Genomic DNA, 22934 nt, shown 5'->3' on the forward strand with positions numbered 1-22934 from the left:
GGGAAATACATGAGATTAGAGCATGGCATTAAAGCAGTTGTCGCCGTTAACTACTCAAATGTTTGAATATCTGCTCCAATCCCCCGAAACAACCGCAGAATCATAAACGTCATAATTTCTTTAAAGCTAGCTTATTCCTTTTTTTTATTAATCGTAATTGTGATTTTCAAAACTAAATTTATACCTCATGGAATTTTATATTCTATGATGCATTGTAGATAACGAACATGGGCAAATATAATTTTTCCAACCAAAATTGCAACACTGCAAAAAGAGAGTAAAATACATATCATCCGCTTTAGCTATCATAAGTTTTGTCTGAAATTTATATCACTTGTAAATTTCAAGTACAATTATTTCAAATGTATTGCCGTTAAAAAAGTTACGTTAATAACTGTTCGAAAACTGCTTTCTATGGCATGAACCCCCTCCCTCGTTTGATCATTCCCCGTATAATGAACTAATAACCAATCTACAACAATTGTGAATTCTAATAAAGCGATTCGTTTTTGTGTTCTGCCTTATGACTTTGCAATCATAATCAAATCCTAATTTCAAATAGAAACAACCTTTGTGCCTTTTTAACAGGGTTTAGCGAGAGCATGTAAAGAGAATGTCCAATCTCTCTATACAGAAAATGACAATACACATTTTTTCAACAGTTTTTGTAAATAATTACTAGTTACTGTATTTCACTAGACGATCTACTTATAAACAAGAGGGTTATCACTTTACAGAATTTTTTTTTTGTAAACTTAACCAAAATTCTACAATTTACATCAACTATCATGGCTCCGTAGACTGAAATATTTTCAACAGCGATTTCCAATATGTTTTTTTAAGGATGTCTGAGCTAAAAAACATCGAAATATGTTTATATATTTCATATTTCTTACATATAACGTAACGTATTCCCATGCTTTGGTGATAAAAAAAAACATTCATGTGGACTCTTAGACCCCCTCCATTCCCAGACCAGGCTATTGTTTTCATATTCCATTTTCTTTTCTTTTATTTCAGCCTCCAGTGCACGAATTGACCTTTTAATCTCTCAAAGAATTATGCAAGGTCAATCTCAGTTTCTTCTTTTTTTTTCGAAACGACCCCTAAATCTGTCATCGTAATACCAAATTCAAGTAATATATTTGCATGCCATCTGTGTATAATTATTTATCATTTTAAGAGTTAACGGTGTAGACCATGTCTCCAGGAATTCCCCTCAATCTAGACCAACATTTGGGGCCCATAAATACCTAGAAAAGAATTTGAAAAGAAAAATGTGCTCATGGAAATTACAAATTTATATGATTTTGCCTTATTTCTTCAAATCAGAAAAAGAGAAAAATAATGTTTCATAAAACACAAACTTAATCACGCTTATTTCCCAGCTAAGATAGTGGACCCTTCTTTTCCATTTCCATATTCTATTTGTTATACTGCATTTTTTATTCCGTCAAATTGTATCTGTACTTTGTATTATGTTTGAATGGAAATGAGATAAAGAATTGAAATAAATTAAAATTTCTACAAACGTTTTGTTCGTAAGTTCCCTCTTAGTTAAATTGTGTCATTATTTTTCGTCATGGAAACTTTTTTTTTAGGTGATGTTTTCCTTTAACTCTGATTCCTAAAAACCACCTGGCTTGCTACGGTCTTTCCTCAAGCCTGTTTTCCTGGAGTTCGCGTTTGTCTTGCTGGCTCCAAAGCCGGATTACCACTTGACACTAGAATCAACAACACCAAATTAGAAACAAATCTATTTTTAGGAATATGAATCTAATTTCTCTGCAAGCCCAGACATTTTCCCCCAAAATATATTTCCACCGATTGCAACTATGCGACCAAATTTTGAGGGTGGGTTTTGTTTTCATATTTTGTCTTAAGAGTCGGAGATGGTGGGGAAGTGGAATTTGATATGAAATTCTGGTATAAAATGGTGTCAGATGCACCACGATTCATCAGAATATCTACAACTTTCACATGAGATACATTTCAGAGATTCTAGACGTTCAACGGCAATCCACACCAGTCGAACATTCCCGCCATAACACCTATCGATATCTTAGCCACCTACTATCGCATTATCGCTGATCATGTCGTCTGCTACAAAGGTAAAGTATTTTACGAGATGATTGCTTACGTGCGAGACATATGCTTGCCGGTTAATATTTTTGAACTAGCTCCTCACTAGCCATGGTCCTGCTTGAGAAACCACAATGCTGCACAGTGTGTCACAATGTGGAATACAATGTGAAAAACACTTTCACACTGCTAAATTTGAGAATTTCAATAGTGTGAATCACGTATTCACATAGTCGACCATGTGAACACGCTGTGAACAGTCAAATTGTCGAGGTGTCCACAGCGTTAAAATATCTCCACACGGTCGAATTAGAGCATTTTAACAGTGTGAATAATATGTTCACATAGTTTACAATGTGAACACACTGTGTGACAATGTGTACTTTCGAGTAGAAGACCCTTCTAGAAAAAAATACAATGTCAACCAGTGTGCTCAGATTTTGTTAAATTGACAAGCTTCTTCGACATGTTCGAGGGAGATTGTAAAGATAATTATATGATGTCATAATACTTGATTTTAACAGTGTAAAGAAAGGCAATGCTGTGGAAACTTTTACAATATGACTGCTTAGTGTGTTCACATGGGTTACGTTGTGGTTCACACGGGAGATATGCCTTATTTTGACAATGTAAAGAAAGTCACATTGTGGTCACTTCTACGACGTGAGTGTTTAGTGTGTTCACATACTTTATTGTGGTTCACAATACAAATAATGCTTGATTTTAACAGTGTGAAGAAACCCACACTGTGAAATGTGTACAATGTGAATGTTCAGTGTGTTCACGTAGTTTACTCTTTGGCTCACACTGTGAATAATTCTTTATTGTAACAGTGTAAAGAAAATCCACACTGTGGATGTGTGTAGCTAAATTATTGCCCTGTCCATTTTTTTTTCATCGCAATCAACTTGACATGTTTGACTCATGGAAGGTAGTTATGAAGATTTTTTTTCTTTGTGTGTGTGTGTGTGTGTGAATTAGGTAAACTGAAATTGTGAGCGTTTGGTGCCATTTTGACAAAGCGCGTTATTGTGAAGAGTTAAATCCGTTGTTTGAAACTGATATGCATATTGTATAGACGTTCACTGAAAAACTCCAAAAGGAATGCCACATTCATTGCATTTTGATGGTAATAATGGTGATAGATATAAGGTGCCAGTCGGAATGGGATTATTACATCCCAATCCAAAGACATTTAAAATATAAAGCAACGTCCGTAAGAAAGAATTAAAAAAAATAACTATTGTATGATCTTACCGCACAAAACGTTACTCGTCTAGAAAGCGAAAAAGTGGAAAGGAGAAGGTAAAAATAAAAAAGTTCAGAACGACATGAAGAACACGAAGAAGAAGAACATTTTTTAGCTCTTTTACAAGAAGAAGAAGAGAAATGAAAGGAAAAAGAAGACGAAAAAGGAAAGAAGAAGAAAAAAGAAAAGACGGAAAAGAGGAAGAAGTAGAGATGACAAGTATGTTGAAGACAAGGGCCGCGGAACGTTTTTCAAAGGAGGGGGGGGGGGTGGGCTGACAATGCAAAAAATCACAATCATATGGTAATTTTTACTTTTTTGTAAAGAGTTTTTGAGGAAAAAGTCCGGTGGGGGGGGGGGGGGCTGGAGGCCCACCCGCTTCCGTGGCGCCTGTCAAGAAGAACTAACTCGAAATGGTAAAAATAAGAACACTAAAAGTGTGAATTGAAGGGGGGGGGGTTGTCCTGTCTCTACAAATGCACATTTCATTCACAATAATAGGAAAAACCTTCAAATATCACCTTCTCTCTGAAATTGGAATAACGATCACAACAGGAAAGGGAATGCATAGGATGTATTCTGCAAATGTTAAAGATAAATTCCAGTTTTGGTAAGGATCTCAAAATGACTTTTTACAGAATCTAATATAATGACCACCCAAGTGTCTGTTTGTATGAATAAAAAATATGTGCCAAATGATTCTGGGAGAAACAGTGTAATTGCTGAGAAATAAGCAAAATAAGCGCGGATTCGGTCACTTCCGTCGGGTCTTTATTCCAGCAATACTATTACACTGTCCCACGTGTGCCTATCTGTGTTGGTGATCTTCAGTGTGAACGTTTTTCAGCGTAGATTTCAAGATTTCACAAAGTTCAGTTTATGTAACTGTACCAGATCTAGATCCTCGATGATATACTGACAATTAAGCCTGGTTTTACAGACTTTCTCATGAAATCAGTGTTTACTGCAACTACTGGAATTTCTCTTTAATTCCGTTTCCTTCTTTCCAGTGTCTCTATTTAGGATTGGATTTTATGAAAAAAAAGATCAACACTGGGCCAAACATTTCTCAAATACTTGAGTTCGTACTACACTATCGAAGACCAACGGGAATGTAAATTCACTTCTCAATCCTTCAGGATATTGTACCCCGAATGAAAAGTTAATTTTAATGTTAAAAAAACCCCTAACGAAATAACAAATGAAGGCAACGAAGCGGTAAAATATGACAATGGTCGACTAAGAAAACGACAGAAATAGGATTCTGAACGTGTATTGAATTAATGAAATGAAATTTAAACTAAAATGCATCGAAAAAGTGAGCGAATGTATAATCAAATTTATGGGTGACGGTGTAGTAATCTAACCAGTCCCCTTTTCGATTTCTTTTTAAATCAAAGAAGTCCTTCAGTTATTTCAACTTCCTGTTTCAACAGTTCATGTCTACACATAATTTACTCTGCCTCTATATCAAATGTTCCAAATATCTTTTCCATTTTTTTCTTCAAATTGTCAAACTTGTTTGTAGAGTAACGAAATTCACCTTTAATGGTTGTTATTTGGTTACACATATCGATACTTAAATGGTTTTATATACATACAATAATTGAAGAATTATTATATTTGTATTTTTTATACAGGTTGCGTGCTTGGTTGCAATTACCTTGATGTATACCACACCTCTATTTGGATTTGTGGTAAACCACAAAGCAATGACAATTGAACCAATCGACTCAAGCGGTGACAAATTTGATACGGAGACCTCAAATCTATCTACGACTCCAGAATTCTCATCAAGATCAAACGGGTCCATCTCTGTCGATTTACAGTCATCGTCACTGCACACCGAAGAAAACGTCACGGTTGATGCGCAACGCGACCAACCAATCAGATCCTCGGATGGAGCTGTGCACACGGCACGCAAAAGGTCCGCCGAGTGCAGAGAGCCGAGCACGGCCGCCCTCGAAGTGCAGTTGCAGCTATTCCGAAGTGGCTTCGTGACAACCGAAGCACCGACGGGAGCATTCGCCGCTGGCGAGAACCCTCTTACATACCTTACGAATTTAGGGATTCCACTCTTTTGGGATGGAGAAGATTGCCGACTGTCTCCAATCAGTCTCAGGGATGTCTTCCCGATGACCAATATAGATGGACGAGCAGCGTGCCCGTGGAAACTTGTTCAGAACTCGTCTCAGATCAGGTAAATGCAGAAACCTCCTACTTTCGTTTCATAGGCTACAGTTGTACCAGCGAATACGGCCCAAAATCGACCGACGACCTGTCATTGGTAATAATAGAGTTTTCGCATTTACAATTAATTCGATAGTTACCGCGGTCTTACAGTTAACATGGTTAAGGCTCCGCTGTTTTTACTAGCACCGTTCAGCCGCGTTGACAAACTCCTTTTGGTCTATGCTGGAAAATGTAAGTCGACATGCTGGTTGTCACTCATAAACAGCTTCAGATAAATTAATGGAGTTTATAACAGAAATGTTGCTTTGCGATGCACGACTGATTTAATAACACAGGAAATGTATTGAAACAGCCTGGATGTCTGTCGAAAATTGATGAACCCTAGCAAACGTTTTGTCATAAGTTTTGGAACTGACGAAAAGCTGTTTGTTTGACCAGGGTCCAGAACGAAACTGCTCTCTTGATTCTCAGATTTTTGACAAACACTTTTCTGTTTTTCATTGTCATGAAGGGCATTTAAGAATACATTTTCTTTGTTTTTTTTCTTTGTGCGTCATCGAGCAAAAACTCCATCCACGACGGCGCTGCTGTAAAATTGTGTCACAAATTATCGACAAAGACTTGTCGGTTGTTCATCGTCCTGAAGGGCATATGGCAATACCTTTTCTATGTTCTTGAGGGTTTCCTGCATTATCGAGCGAAAACTCTCTATTTACAAAGAAGTATTCCCGTCGTCCAATCTCCATGATGGTCTTTTTGTAGTCTCTCTCCCAGACTCAGTTACATATATCACTTACCCGTCACTCATATTAATAAAAAAAACGTATGAATAAATAATACTAATGAAAATAATTAACAAACCACATTCGTATATTTGTTTAATTCAAACAGGTACCCACGTGACCTGTTGTTTGCCCAATGCGCATGCAGGAAATGTACATCATTCGTGTTTGAAGAATTCAGTGAGGTTAATTCTTGCATACCATTGGTCCGTGATGAACACGTGTTGAAAAAGACAGGAGCCTGTGTAGATGGTGAATACGTGTAAGTATTATTGTGCGCAGGAAATTTCATCATAAGCAGCCATTTACTAGCAATTAATATTACTACAACACCACTGAATAAATAATTGAATGAATAATGAACCCACACACACACACACGCATATGAAATTATGTTAATATTATTGTCTCTCTTATCGTTGTGTCTCAAGCCCTGAAGAAGGCAGTTTAAATGGTCGAAAGCTTGGCAATATATGATTAGGTATGTATGAGTGGGGTTGTGCCATTGTGTACAGTTATCTCAACATTGCTTTGTGAAATATATAGACTTGACGGCCCCCTTACCGTTTCCTTTAAAGCTGATGGAATTGAATTAATTCAGTATCGTATTCTTCTTTCAACTTTATTATTTTTCCCTTTCTTTTTTCTTTCTTCTTATAGGTACGAGCCTGTAATGGAGCCTATCCCATTCGCCTGTGCGTGTATACGGCCACGAACGCGCCCGGGTAATATGAACTCTAACTAACTTCACATCCCCTCGATCGCCCCGAAGAGGGCGTTTGTTGAAGCGTGTGCCTTTAAATCCTCAAAATGGCGTCTCTTTGCTCGATTTCGGTTCCGTCTTAGGGAGACAATTCAAGTACCACGTTTCGGTTTGCCTATTGGTCGATTCGTGCGTTTCATAGCAAGTGTGCACAAGTTTCGCCCTTTATGACGTCATTTCTGGTCTGAAAACGGAGAGATCAGTTTACATGTCATTCAACTCAAAACCTGGGACCCATTTTATAAAGAGTTAGAACTGTTGTAACTTTGGCATTATGGCAACGACCATGATAACCTTGATCTTGATTGGCTGTTGAGCCCTGTTGTTATGGTAGTTGCCGCGATGGCAAAGTTCCAACAGTTATAACTCTTTATGAAACGGGCCCCATGCAATTATCACTGTACTTCTCTATTAACAGTTCAAAGTGATAAGTACAGACCTCATTAAACATGACGGTTATACTTCGATCTCACGTGTAGATCTACTCACTGATCATTATTATTCGTTGTGATTAGGATTCTTTTTTCAGTTACATAATTATTTAGTTTTCTTCTCAATCGAGGAGCGTAATATCAAGCAAAAGAAAAAAAAAATAGGTATCCAGTACTCCCTCTCATTATTATGAAACGCACGAATGGTAAAGAATTACATTTTAATAATACTTGCATGTATGGCATAACAACTAAATTTAGTTGGCATTTTCTTCTTTTTTTAAGTGTGGTGTACAAGAGTAAATGTTAAAAAAATATTCATATAAAAAAAAGTTTCATTCGAAGCAAAGCATTCGAAGCAAAGATGAAAAGTTCTACTGAATTCGGCAGTGATTGTCAAATTGCTTTAATGACAATACGGCAATTAGCATGACTTGTGCATGAACATGTATATCCCAAATGCAGATTGAAATACCTATATAATCTTGCTACGTTAAGCACAGTATTCAAAGGACGAACCACCTTGGTGACAAAGATTTGAGCGAAGAAAAAAGTTTGTTTCCTTGTTGTTTCAATATTTACGTAAACGTCATATGTTTGTATTCCAATTCATTTTTAACGATTTATAATATTTATTTCATTAATCATAATGCATGCAGACTTGTGAATGAATATGATATATATTGGAAAAAAAGTGGTATTCACTTACTCATAAATATATATATTTATAACGTTTGATGGTTTAATAATATAACTATAAAACGAAATCATTAAACTAAATGTACGATTTATTAAAATGTACCTTAGGTAATGAGGAAGAAGTCAAAGATTGTACGTCGTATCGACGAATCAGTAACAGGTGATTAATTAATAAAATAATTATAATATAGGGTATTTATATTTCGCACATATATCCATCTTGTTAGGTGCTCAAGGCGCTCTTGTATTACCCGCTAAGCTAGGCGTTCAGAGCGCACACAGCTCCTTAAGGAATTACTTCCTACCGTAATATCAAACTTTTAAGTGACATTATAAATCACACAATGCAATTTTAACACTCCAATTTTTTGTATTAATCACACACATGATTTCATATTTATCTCATTCATTTCCGTTATGGTAACTCCTCTTGTTAGTGACTCGGTAGGTTAGGGGTTTTTTGCCGGTATAAGGCCAGACTAGTTTTGTCGGTGTATGTGTAGTACAAGATATGGGTATGAATAAAATATGAATTAAATGGACAATGTTGAATATAAGATATACTTATAAAAAGAGAACTTTCCCTTCGCTTTGAAATGTCAATATCGTGTAATTTCTTGCTATTGTGTTCTTTGATATGAAGTTGTTTTGATTCTGGTCCGATAAATCTATTGTTTCAAGAGTATTGAATCATATACTTTTAATAGATTTGAGTAAGATACTAATCTCAAATGAATGGTTTTTATATTTGTTTAATCCAGAGAAGATAAGATTACCACGTTTTTGACATGCTATGTTATTCTAGTGTGGTCCTGTGATATTCTGTTATTTGTGATATTGATATTTTCATTAAAAGAGTAAGTAAAAAAAATCAAATATTTGTACGCAGAAACCTTTTTTAGGAATTGTGAAAAAACCTTATATGAGATAAAGAGCTAAGTATGTGTATATGCTTGAGGGAGAGTGTTAGAGCAGGAAAAACAGAGAGAGAGAGAGAGAGGGGTGGGGGAGAGGCGTGGTAAAGCAAAGGAGACAGGTGCACATGGAGCGACAGGGAGAGAGAGAGAGGGAGAGAAGGGGGCAACTAGGAGACAATACCTTAAATACACATCATGACCATTATGAAGTGAGGACTCTGTACCATTCCCTTATATACAAATGAATCTGATTTAGTACTATCTAATGGTCCTGAAACTGAGGATATGTCCTCGGTTCGCTGTGTGCAAAGACTTAACTGTGAAGTTGTGTCTAAGTCCTCGGTACTGCCATTATCTAAGTTGGGGTAGCGATATGATTTAAAGTATGAGAAGAAGGAAGTGAATACCGCTGCAGGAGAGAGAGAGTGTGTGTGTGTGTATGAAAGAGAATGTATGTAATATATGTGTGTATATGATGGCGTAGGCGTGTGCAGTAGCGTAAGGAGTCAAAATTTTGAAGAGGTCAGACGTGGCGTATGGGGCAAAATCTATCCAAAACTGCGAACGAGTGGAGAGAGCGAGCAAAAACAATGACCTTTTTTAATTGAAAAAAAAAAAAAAACCTTGTAATAAATGTTGACATAATATGCAAAATAGATCATATTTTACCCTTTTCATTAACTTTTTTAACGAAATATTCAATAAAATAGAATATAATATGATATAGACACTTCAAAGTTTCCGAAACAAACATACAATAAAATATGCAGTGTCAGCCAGAATTTTTACTTGGATATTCATGCAAAATATGAATTCATTTTGCGCCGATCTTATCGGCGAGGAAGCATGTAAGCCTAAGCCAAGTTTGCTTGTTGTACAACATATACTTACCAGCGTTTATAAAATGAATAATAATCACGAACAAGAAAAAAAAAAGAGCAAAGGAAAGAAAAGGAAATAGAGAAAAGTGAAATATAATATTAATTTCTGAATTTCTGAATGTGATGAAATCTATCGCAAAATTAAGTTTTTGTAATAAAAAACAAACGTCAATTTCTCTGCTCGCTCGCTTTCCCGCTCGCAACTTTTTACAAATTTTGTCCGATGCGCCATATCTCGCCGTCTCAAAATCATAATAATGATAATAATATTCCGCATTTATATAGCGCTTAATACATCGGAACGACGTCTCTAAGCGCTTTACAGACAAAAGTTTTTGGTCATTGCCCCATTGTCTGGAGGTGTATGTCAAGTCCAGCTATTTGTAACACAGAGACAATGAGAGAAAGCAGACTGCATTGGTCAGTTCGCTTCCTTTAAAATCTGTAATATGAAAATAGCAATGGGGAAAACAACGTGGCAGACATTTGGGAAAAAAATGGTATGAGTACAATAATGCAATACATACATGTACATGTATGACATGAAGCGCGAACAGAAACAGGTTCATTGGAACGACCATCTTGCAAAGGAATTGTGAAGAAATTCAAGATAACAAAAAATTCTCTAACCGATGTTATAGGAATTTCCCCTTCAAAATTTGAAGAAAAAAACGCATTGCGTGATGTATTCTACACGCCATTTGACAATAAAGGGTTACAACTATTCTAAATTTGTTAATATTGCAAATTCATTGATAACGTAGCTCACCGGCCAATCACTCAATGTTTCCTTATAGTTCTAATAATAATGGCAAAGTTAAAATACAGTTGTAAGGTTTTATGAAACAGAACCCCAGCGTAAGCAATAACTTGGGAACACCCCGCATGCGAGCTAAAACTTGTCGACGAATTACAAAGACAATCACACACAAAAAAAACCTCATTGAATATTGCAGTACTTGACCCTTAAGTACTTCCGATATTGTAAGAGAAAACTTCCGCTTTCCGCCTTTGATATTTTCTATCAACACTCTCGTGTTTATGAATCAACTCGGATTTTTATCTGGGCATGAATATTTTCCCTACGTTTGATTTCATTTAATCACTTCGTATGATGTTAAAGGGGAGGTTAACCCGACGATAATAATAATAATAATGATATGTCAATTTATACAGCGCAGTTACTATGTGCATATACTCAACTGCGTTTTGATACCTGAGTAGCTGAACCGCCATATTAGTAGGCGCTAAAGGGTTCAAGGAAAAATCCTACCTGGTACCCATTCACCTCACCTGGGTCGAGTGAAGCACAATTTTGATAAATTTCTTGCCGAAGGAAATTGTGCCACGGCTGGGATTCGAACCCACGACCCTCTGTTTCAAAGTCCGGAGACTAATCCACTGGGCCACAACGCTCCAAGGGCCACGTTGGTCACTAATTATTATTAATAATTACTATTAATAATAGCGTGGGCTCCGCAACATAAAGGTTAGCGATAAATCGCTACTATGAAAGAGCAATTCTGATTGGTTCCCGGTCAGTCTACTGAGCAAAATGCGCATGCAACGAGGATCTTGATAGGCCATTTCAGTGAACGCTTAATCGCCAACAATGATAATAACAACTTAAACTTATATAGCGCTTTTCATGAAATCATATCAAAGCGCTTTACAATGTAAAACATACAAAATATACAAATTAGAAATCATTAAATTAAGAGAGAGGAAAACAAAATCAAGGACACTGTAAATGGGGCGATGTTGGATATGCTTTCTTCATAAGGTACGTTTTTGAATTTGATAGAAATGAAGTGATATTTGAGATGCAACGAAGAGAAGCTGGAAGAGTGTTCCAAAGACGTGGGGCAGAGCTTGAAAAGGACCTATCACCAAAAATTTTAGTTTTTGCTTTTTTGACTGTTAGGAAATGTTGATTTGCAGAACGAAGGGACCTACTGGGAGTATATGCCTGGATCAATTCGGAGAGATACATAACCTTTATGTAACGAAGCCCTGAACAACCATAAACATTTATATCGGTGGAGGTTTGATGAATATCATTCAAAGAATTAGGGTGTTATGAATCTTTAACATTTTAATTTTGTGACGTCACAGATTAGCAAGTCAATCCTATGTGCCATGTGATCTACCTCTACGCCGGACAATCCTTGCCAAATCAATATTCATTTTCCAAGGCCCGAAAATAAGCCAGTTCAAGGTTAGCTCATGATCAACTTTTCTCAAAAAACCTTTGTGATTTTTCATTAGAATGAGTACTATTATTTTCAAAAGTAGATGTTGCGTAAGCGCTACCGCTAGAGTATTCAAATTCTAAGAACAAAATATATTGTATAGACCACGTGACTAGAATAGTACATCAGGGACAAAGTTTAGAAATCTGTTTTATTGTCTGCCGTTGGCACATTTCACTTTTGTTCAGCTTGGATGTGATAAAATGAATATTTTGAAAGGAATACATGAATAATCATCAAATTATGAATGCCTGTGTCAGTAAATTTGAAAGCCACCTTCATTGTTTATTTCAAATGACCTTTTCCTGCTCGTGCGCAGTCTACAATCGTGAACAGGCTTATTTGGGGGCACTCTTGAAAACACTATCAAAGATTCCCCAAGCCTAAATTCTTTTCAATTTAAGTTCTTTTCAATTTGCAAATTTATTTGTTCCTTATCATCATGCTGCTAAATGTAAACTATATTGTGATTATGTACTGTTGTTTCGCCTGGATTATTAACAAAATATATAAGAGTACGAAAAATACATTATGTACCATTCATTTTATGACAAAACTCTTCCACTTTATTGAAACAATATTTTAAATTTTAAAATGAATTATGTTAAGACTTGCCTAAACCTTATACGAGCTTTTCAGTTTCTGTCCTAAACTTAAAAATAATTAAACGTTCACAAGGCTTTAGTCAGGAAACATAGCTAACCGTGTTCAAAGCTGACCACCTGGCCAGGCGAGAGGGGGAAACTTTATCGCTTTCAATTTATAGTCCCTATATCTTTTCAATCCCTTTGCGATCATTCACCATATTCCATTTTGTGAATACCATGCACAATTTAAAGATATTAGCAACGACATTTTCTCTCTTGTTGTAGGAGGAAGGTGTATATATAAATATTATAATACATATATATATTAATATGTGGAGATTACCACTTTGGCAATTTTCATGCATACAATTGGCTAAAAAAAATATACCACATTCACTAAAAATATCTTTATTACCAAACGATTTGCCTAAAAAGTGAAATACCAGGACACGATAAATGAGCACTTAAAACAAAATTAGCCATTACGATAAAACTTGGCTGAATTAAAATATTAATTCCTCTTTATGATCTCATGTTACATTTGAAAAAAAAATGACCTGCACTGTAAAAACTGTGGTGTTAAAACTGACACCAATAGGTGTTAATAGAGGACCACACCATGAGGTGTTAAAATAACACCCTAGAGATTGAACAGAACACCAAAGAGTGTAAATGTAACAACCATAGGTGTTGTAATAACACCTATAGGTGTAAAACTAACACCACCAATTTAACACCGGTATAGAATAACTGGTGTGATCCTCTAAGTACACCGGTTAACGCCGCGGTTTTTTTTTCTGTGTGATGGCTTTTATTTGAACAAAAGGGATCCGTTTCATAAAACTTGTTAGAGTAATAGATTTGCAATTTCAGTTTAAAGCTACACTCTAAAAAATGAAGTGCTAATTCAGCTCTTAAAGTGCGTGTGTAGTGACTGCACTTTGGAGTGCTGATTTTTCTCGTTCAAATTTGAACTAGGCAATTCAGCACTCCGAAGTGCAGTCACTATATACACGCACTTTAAGAGCTGAATTAGCACTTCATTTTTTAGAGTGTACCGAAATCCTTCGATTTGATTGGCTAATAGTAAACTTGTTATCAAAACTGTGCATTTGTTATTACAATAAATCTTAAAGAAACGGAACCAAGGCGCGCATTTTGTCAGAAGGGAAATAAATCCCAATGCCATATATGATAGAAAAAAGAAATGGAAATATAATTGGCAATAAAGGTCGTAGGTGGCGGTAGTTCACAAAGGCCTACACAGCAATTTTCTGAAATTTACTAGTTTGGTCTGTTTTTTTTCTTTGTTTTTGGCAATAAAAATTACCGTAATATAATATTGCATCTCTTCCTTTGCTCGTCAAAAAAAAAAATGAAATGATGAAAGTCTCCTAAAATTGCCAAAATAGATCAGAAAAATTTTATAATGATAAGAACACTTTGAGCACTGACATTATTTCGCAATTTTAAGCATTCCTGTAGCAATTTGGCAAATAATTGGAAATGCATCCGGGCACTTGAATTCTTGTCCGACGAAGTCTAAGTGTTATTCAGTTCTTTGAAACCACAAATACAAAATCTATACCATTAACCATTGCTATAAAAGCCCTGCAAATACAGTTTTTAAATCATTCCGCTTTGTGAAAACTTTGACTTTTCTTCTTTGCTTAATGAAGGGTCCGGAAAAATCATACAATTTTTATCAATATTGAAAAAATATCTGTATCGATTTCAACATGTTCAACATGGATGTGGTAAGCATTTTGCACAACACATTATACATTCTTTGAGATTGATGGATATGAGTGAAATAGAGTAAGATCTGAAATTTTGTATTTTTAATGTAAAAAGTGTTTAAAAAATGTACAAAAAACGTAAAAGATCACTTTGTGTGCTAGTATGTCATTAAAAAGTGTTCGCACATGCACTGTTAAAACGTCGTTTAAACAGATATACGAGTTGATTAAATCCATCACTCTAACAACTAGTTCTTTTAAACTTGGATTTTAAAGTTTAAAAAAAAGGGATTTAAACTGTTAAACAAGTCGATTAAATCGGTGTAAATCATAAAATCTTAAACAATTATTGTTTAAGTGTTTAAACAACTTGTTGTTAAAGTGACGGGCTAAAACAATGCGCTTAAAATTTTCAAACAGTCTTTTACGGTGCCCATTTATTCTTTCGGGGTTTTTTTCGTTTCATCTCAGAATTTTTTCATAATATGCTTTGTGGCTATCTTCTGCCCATTCATCATCTCAAAAAGACCGGAAGCGAACGGATCACCACTCGTCCACATGGGAAACCACAGCAACGCAACGTGCCAAGAACCAAACGGACATGAATTAGCCTCAATGTTAGCCTCAGCGATGGCCGAAGACCCTACTGTGGTCGAAAGCACACGAGCCCTGTTTCAGACACCCCTCGGCACGTCTTCGGCCGAAACGATCCTTCGAAATTACGAGTTCAACCTAACAACGCATCTACACGATGTATCGGAATGTCCTCGATATCTTCTCAACGCTATAGATTACGCCATAGAAAGTAGATCGTTATGTCCATGGCGTTATGTTCTTCAAAGCGACACTGAAAGGTTAGTGTGAACATTAAGGGGTGGTGTTCTGATAGTAGGCCAATTCAATGTTCCTTTCTGCGCATGATCAGAAGAAGGTTACCGGTATTTGTACCAAGTGACATGGCGTTTAATATTTCATGAGATACGCACCAACTTTGATGTCTTGACTATTCATTCTGACTTTTGAATTGGGTTTTGAATAAAATACACCAAAAAACAACAATGCGCCATTATTGACATTATTTCATTATCGACTTGATATAAATAACATACTAATGCATTCATAGCAGAAGGCATCAAATACCTTCTTAGAGTGTTCCTTGTGTGTTATTTTAGTCACCTGGTCTATGCAATTTCTGCATCCTGCTATTTACGGCATGCATACATACTATCTTGCTTTGAAATCTGCCTATCATAATGAAAGGTCATTCGAATAAATAGACCAGTTCGTAGTTACTTCATGGACAATTTTGGTCAAATGACCTTTCATTTTTTTCATTATGATAGGCAGATTTCAAAGCAAGGTATTACGTAAGCTTACCTTACATAGCACGATGAAGAATTTGAATACACCAGGTGACTAGAATAGCACACCAATGAACACTTTATGAAGGTATCTGTTGCATTCCTAATTTGAATGCATATCATATCATGTTGCACAATGTACTTGGCAAACTGAAATACCAGTCGTTCGTGGACACATTGTTGTTTTTTGTGGATATAAATGAAAACCACAATTTAAAAGAATATATGAATAATCAACACATCAAAGTTGGTGCTTATCTCATTAAATTTTAATCCACCATGTCACTTTTAAATGACTTCCCTCTGATCATGCGTAGAATCTTTTAATCATGCGCAAAAAGGAACTACGAACTGGCTTATTGTCCTTGAGGTAATCCGAACTTGTCTATTAAACTTAAGTTTAATCCTAGTAGTCTAAACCACAATTCTAAACCACACTTCATTGAAATGCTGGCATCATACTCTTTATACATTATTCGTGCTAATTATAACTAACCAACGAATTTATTGAAAACTATTATTTTCATATTTTCCTGCTCTCCTGCATTTCACGACTCAATTATTTTTCATTTACGTTTTGCAACAGTATAAGAATAATTTTTAATCGGTGAATAAGTTGACAACCGACACTCCAAAAAGGTATGGTCTCATTCAACCCAGGTATAACTAAACTTTGGCTGTCAGAATACCACACTATTTATTTTTTTGCCTTGCTTATAAATGTTCAGATGACAAACTTTAATAGTCCTAATGATCATGAAATATTTATACTGGACATTTAAATATAGTCTAACAAAACATTTCAATGGTGCCAGAAGCAGGAGTGGGTGGCATTTTGATAAATAACTATTTCATTTAATAATATAATAACGCAGTTCGTGTACAGCGCATATCACATTTTGTCGTAACGACCCTTCCAAAGGACTTGGATGTTATTATCCTGGCTTTAGCCCGCAGCCTTTTCACTGCGCGGTGGCAATTCAAGGAATTCATTCCTGCCAGGTACCCATTCACCTCACCTGGGTTGAGTGCAGGCACAATGTGGATACATTTCTAACTGAAGGAAACAACGCCATTGCTGGGATTCGTACCCAGGACCCTCTGTTTTAAAGTCAGAAGACTAGTCCACTGGGCCACAACGCTCGAACATGTCATTGACCTGATTTTGCCTTTGACATTCTTAGGTATCCAAGGGACATTCTCGTTGTGCAGTGTGAGTGCAAGGAGTGCGTAATCCCAGAATTAGGAACGTTTTCATCTTACAAAGCTCGATGCCACCCTGTAATTAAAGGCCAACAAGTCTTAAGACGCACCGGACAGTGTATTGATGGTGTTGAAAGGTATGCAGGTTTTAAACGTAGGATAACCAGTATCGAGAAGCCGAGAAAATCCATTCTATGTATTTCAATGACTTGTCAATTAAGGATATACAATTTTTTTATAGCTGCATCAAAGTGATAAGAAAATCAGAGGGTTGACAGTGTTCCATATTTAGTGTTAATGAAAAGATAATCCAAGCTGATTTTTTTTTCGATTTGAATATATTTTAGGACGGGTTGTTTTGTCCTATACAAACTATTTTTTTTTAAACTTCGTTTTTTATTTTTTGAGTAATATTTCTCTCTCATTTATTTTTTTTCTCATTTGATTACATATGCCTGTATGTGAACTTTGTTATTGGTTTTGTTATCTATTTTTTGAGGGGCCCACATTGTACAAGCATTGCTTTTTAGTGGGTCCCTCCATTTTCATCTTAATTTAATTTCTATTGAAAAATAGTATACTTATTTAAAACCTCCAATGTGTTGCCCAAATTGTGTAAGTGTTTTTTTTTCACAACATATGTATTGTTATTTTTCTTTCTTTGCAACTGATACAAATACTTATGTTTACATATGGTATACAATTTGTTTTTGTTTGATGGAAGTGGAAATAAATAAAATTTAATTGAATTGAATTTAATAGAGAGAGTAAAATCAAACTAACGAAAAGATAGCAATTTCATCTGAAGTGAACGAGAAATAACTATACATTTATTGGCAATTCTAAGTGCTTTCTTTTCCGTAGAAAAGTGCTATGCATGTCCGCATGAATATTGAATGAGGGAACATAATTTCTCCACTTATTATTTTGTATTTCATTAGGACTGAACCCCCATGTGTTTATTCAAATGTATGTCCCCTAAAAATGTGAAAATAAAAAAGACTTCTGATCCACTGTGTATTCATTGAAAACAAAAAAAAAATTCATTTTCTTACAGGGGAGACATGTATGAAATATGAAATTAGAATGATTTCGAAAAATGAATTACCGGTATGAAAACGGAAGGTTGGTTAATGACATTAATGGTCTCAATCTTGCATGACGGCATGGAGTTTGTATCTACACATCATTTTTGCCGAACTTTAAAATTCAACAACTTCATTTCATCCTAACCATTATCACCATTAATATCCTCATCATGTCCTTAAAATGAGTCTCTCATTTTTGAAAGACTACTTGAATAATCGATGGCAATGTCAATTTCAACAGTTGCAGCCCTGATTCTCTTTTAGTTCGATGTGGTGTCCCTCAATGTTCCATTTTAGGCTCACTTTTAATTTTACTCTACGTTAACGACATTATTAGAACTTCTTCTATTTCATCCTTCGTTTTATTTGCCGACGACACCAATATATTTTATTCTCATAGAGACCTTAATTCATTAAACAATATCGTAAATCGTGAAATAGACAAAGTGTCAAACTGGATCAAAGCCAACAAACTCTCCCTTAATACAAAAAAGACACATTTTATGTATGTCAGACACCATTCCCATAACATTAACACACCGATTCACATTAACATTGACGGCACCCCCCTAGAACAGAAAAACCAAATAAAAAATAACAGAACATGAAAAATATCTAGAACTTTATGAAGACTCCATGATTATCAATTACTTTAGTCTATTTTTTTGATCGCGAGCGTTGATTATTTTCTCTCCGATGGTTAAGGAAACCCTTAATCTTAACCCGTTTTATCATTTTATGTCTTTGCATGTAGGTACGAGCGACAGTTCGAGCCGATCCCTGTAGCATGTGTGTGTGAAAAATCCAGAATATTTCTTGGTACGCACAATGTGTATACATCTTAAGAGGTGGAAGATTTTGTAGGCTCACTATAGAGTACTTAAATGTGACGTCATCAAATTTCCATTTGGGATTTCAGCATTTTCGATACCATATTTCGGTGGAGCATGATGAAATAATGTCGGGGGCCGTTCAATAATGTTGTTCGTAAGTTAAGAGTGACTTTAAGAACGACTGGTGATCTTTTTTTGTGGTAAATGATGTTCACCATTTAATGCTCATTGGTGATTATTTAGCGCGGAAGAAATGTTCACCAAGTACGCTTTTAACTTGAGTGCAACCGCACTTAATTACAGTTCATATTTTCAGTTTTGATTTATGTTATTTTATACATTTCATGATGTTCATGTTCTGTTATTTTGTTATTTACCATGTTCATGCTATGTTATTTATTTATGTTGTGTACGGACTTACCTTTCATGATTTTGAGTGTTAAAAACACAGTTTGTCTTTAGTCTGACCCCCATAGGTCCAAACTGGTGTTGTTTCAATACTTCCAGGTGTGGACATATTATATAGATTCTGAACTGGTGTTAAATCAACACCGGAGTTTTTACAGTGTACAGGCGTATTCCGTCACAAGACTTAATTCAAGGAGAAATATATATATATATATATATATATATAAATAAATATGGATAGATAGATATGTATCAAAATATTCGTCTGTTAATATATTCATATTTTTATGACAAACGGTTTTGTATAATTCATATTGAAAATGATATTTTGTTGAAAAGTAATAAATGTTTATTTGAATTGATTATGCTGAAAGGGACCAAACCAAAAGAACGTTATTGAAAATAGCGCAGACCAATAGGCATTTTACCATTTATTATAATCACACTGTATGACATGCACGAAGATTGAATTATAAAATTTCTAGTTTAAAAGTAATAGTTTTCCGTACTTCCTGTATTGTATTTCATGTACACTAATTTTTTTTTTATCATACATGAAATTGAGTTGTGAAAATTGCGATAAAATTCATGTTTAACTAGAAGTATTCCTCTTTTATAACTATTAAGATTAAACATATTAAGTATAATCAGTTGCACAAAAAGATTCTTAGTAGTATTATGCAAGGGTGACGAGAGACTCGTTGAGGGAGGGTATGGGGGATTTGCTAATGACAGCAACATTTTGGCTGCTTTAATAATAATTATAATAATAATGAAAATGATAACAATATCAATAATAATGATAATAATAATGATAGCTATTTCTATGGCGCCATCTATCTAGAAATAATCTATTCCGAGGCACATTATTATTAGTATTACCCCCAGCTTTCGCTCGAGCTGCCTTTAAGCGATTTGATTGAAAGAGGACAGTCTTAACCACTAAACCATAACACCCATCTTTTTTGTAATGGTAGAAGAAGAACAGTCCATTATTATATTTTCATCGATGAAAGCACCTAAGAAATTGGTGTGATGGAACACGCTCATCAATTTTAGTATTCATCCTGATTTGAAAATAATCCATGGATTACTGCGACGATTTTTTCCGAGTTAATATCAAAACATGTATAAGATTTTTTTGTGTTCGGTACCAGTTTCTTTTGGAATAACCGAATACTTTGTTTAGTTCTGAATTGAGTAATGCATTTAATGAAGAAATTTTCTCACTTGAGATTGAAATGTTGGTGTCATCGGGACACAATATAAATTTGAGCTTGTCTATACAGTAATGAAAATCATTGATAAATATTGAAAATAAAAGTGGGTCCGAATATGGACACTTGAGGAACTCCACATGAAATTGAACTCGGATTTGATAAGATACACATTGGAATCTATCATACAACTATTTTTTTAACCGAGGCAAAAAAGGTTTCTCTTACACCATAACATTGTAATTTATTTGATAATATGATAATGATTACCTAAAATTTTATTTCGGGAAGCTCGTTGATGGTTTTGGGATGGCTCGTCACATTTTATAGGCCTACAGTTCTTAGAGATACTTTACAACGTAAATTTAGTGGTGTAAGAATAAAAATATAAAGTGATATAGACCGGCATTTCAAAAGACTTGTCATTAGATTTGACCGAGCCCTGCTGGAAGAACACAGTATCACACGTGTGTGTTTACATTATTCACGCTGTTAAATTGCTCTACTTAAACAGTGTGAAAATATGTTCACACTGTGGACACCTCGACAATGTGACAGTTGACGGCGTATGATTGACTACACAGCAAAAAGTGTGGTGTTAACCGGTGTACGTAGAGGACCAAACCAGTTATTTTACACCGGTGTTAGCGTGACAGTGTTAGTTCAACGCTTATAGGTGTCATATATAAAACACCTTTGGTTGTTACATTTACACTCTTTGGTGTTGCGTTCACTCTCTATAGGGTGTAATTTTACCTCATCAGGGTGTGGTCCTCTATTAACACCAAATGGTGTCAGTTTTAACACCACAGTTTTTACAGTGTATGTGATTCCCACTTGAAATGCTCAAGTGCAAGTGTGAAGGAGATTTCACATTGTGTTCCGTACTGTGATAGGACACTGCGTTTTTTCCCCGTATACTAGGGCGTGCACTGCAAAAACTCCGGTGTTGATTTAACACGAGCCCAGAATCTATATTTGTCCACACCAAAGAAGTATTGAAACAACACCAGTTTTGAATCAAACCGATGCTGTTTTAATACTAATTGGTGTTGTAAAAACACCTATCTCGTGCTAGACCAAAACGAAATTGGTGTTGTTTAACACTTCTCTGGTGTGGACATATATAGATTCCGGGCTGGTGTTAAATCAACACCAGGGTTTTTGAGGTGTGTCCTCCTTAATTGCAGGATTTTCGAAACATTTCTATATGTGTGGTCTATATTTCTGTGGTCTATATTATGTTTAATAATACTAAATAGGTTCATTATTGCGGATTGAAAAAATCGCTAGAGGGTATTCATTTGTCTCGCAATCTACTATGGTCAACTCTATTATACTCTAGTATTATTACTCTAGTATAAATAGAGTACGATATCGGACAATCCGTGTCACTTGATAAAGAGTTGCAGCGGCACTCGAAAGCTCGTGAACTTGTAAGCTAGTGAATACTTTTTGCGAGAGTGATCACGAATTTCCTAGAAAGCCAGTGAACACTTTTTGCGAGAGTGATCACGAATTTCCTTGTTGACCATAGTAGATTGCGAGACAAATGAATACCCTCTAGCGATTATGTTATGTTTGTTCCACCTTATATGTTTGTCATTTTGCCTCCGAAGAAGATTCTGCTAGGATCGAAAGCTTAGGCCCCTTTTGACTCTCTTATTTACTCCATTGGCTCTTTTTTTTAGATAAGCAGTTTACAGCAGCTTCTTTTTGCCACATTTCTATATAATTAGACATATGATTACCTGATTTTATACTCCTATGAATACATAGTGGAAACGTAACAGTAAGTTATACACTCTTACGTTTATCAAACCGGTGTGTTACCATCATATCCCATTCTAATCCAATAGATATTGAATAAACACAGCAAAAACTGTGGTGTTAAGCGGTGTACATAGAGGACCACAACAGTTATTTTACACCGGTGTTAAATTGGTGGTGTTAGTTTTACACCTATAGGTGTTATTTATTACAACACTTATGGTTGTTACATTTACACTCTTTGGTGATTTCTAGGGTGTTATTTTAACACCTCAGGGTGTGGTCCTCTATTAACACCAATTGGTGTCAGTTTTAACACCACAGTTTTTACAGTGAAGATTTTCCTGTGCAGCTGGTTTCACGGCCAGATTGGTTCCATGACGTTTGCTCCGGCGACGATTGCTCCGCTGCAAAGTCCACATATTAATTGCTTTATTGTTTAAGATCACATCGTATCAACTTGCCAAGCTGCAACGTGC

General features: G+C 35.5%; 2 protein-coding genes across 2 annotated transcripts; both read left to right on the forward strand.

Annotated features, from left to right (window-relative positions):
* The first annotated feature begins 1893 nt into the window (after positions 1-1893).
* On the forward strand, positions 1894-7606 carry LOC121416635. Its single transcript, XM_041610116.1, has 4 exons — positions 1894-2111; positions 4972-5531; positions 6416-6568; positions 6967-7606. Exons 1-4 carry the CDS (start codon positions 2094-2096, stop codon positions 7049-7051), a joined length of 816 nt encoding a protein of 271 aa, XP_041466050.1. The 5' UTR covers positions 1894-2093; the 3' UTR covers positions 7052-7606.
* Positions 7607-15066: 7460 nt separating this feature from the next.
* On the forward strand, positions 15067-19158 carry LOC121416636. Its single transcript, XM_041610117.1, has 3 exons — positions 15067-15429; positions 17121-17276; positions 18982-19158. Exons 1-3 carry the CDS (start codon positions 15134-15136, stop codon positions 19070-19072), a joined length of 543 nt encoding a protein of 180 aa, XP_041466051.1. The 5' UTR covers positions 15067-15133; the 3' UTR covers positions 19073-19158.
* Positions 19159-22934: the final 3776 nt, after the last annotated feature.

Source organism: Lytechinus variegatus, chromosome 6, assembly GCF_018143015.1.
Source record: "Lytechinus variegatus isolate NC3 chromosome 6, Lvar_3.0, whole genome shotgun sequence".
Classification (NCBI taxonomy): Eukaryota; Metazoa; Echinodermata; class Echinoidea; order Temnopleuroida; family Toxopneustidae; genus Lytechinus; species Lytechinus variegatus.

Excerpts from the sequence above, each read along its gene's own strand:
- LOC121416635 (XM_041610116.1), top strand. Across the intron at positions 5,532-6,415 it reads CAGAACTCGTCTCAGATCAG|GTACCCACGTGACCTGTTGT; the intron begins GTAAATGCAGAA and ends TAATTCAAACAG. Across the intron at positions 6,569-6,966 it reads TGTGTAGATGGTGAATACGT|GTACGAGCCTGTAATGGAGC; the intron begins GTAAGTATTATT and ends TTCTTCTTATAG.
- LOC121416636 (XM_041610117.1), top strand. The coding sequence starts at position 15,134 with ATGGGAAACCACAGCAACGCAACGTGCCAAGAACCAAACGGACATGAA. Across the intron at positions 15,430-17,120 it reads CTTCAAAGCGACACTGAAAG|GTATCCAAGGGACATTCTCG; the intron begins GTTAGTGTGAAC and ends TGACATTCTTAG. Across the intron at positions 17,277-18,981 it reads TGTATTGATGGTGTTGAAAG|GTACGAGCGACAGTTCGAGC; the intron begins GTATGCAGGTTT and ends CTTTGCATGTAG.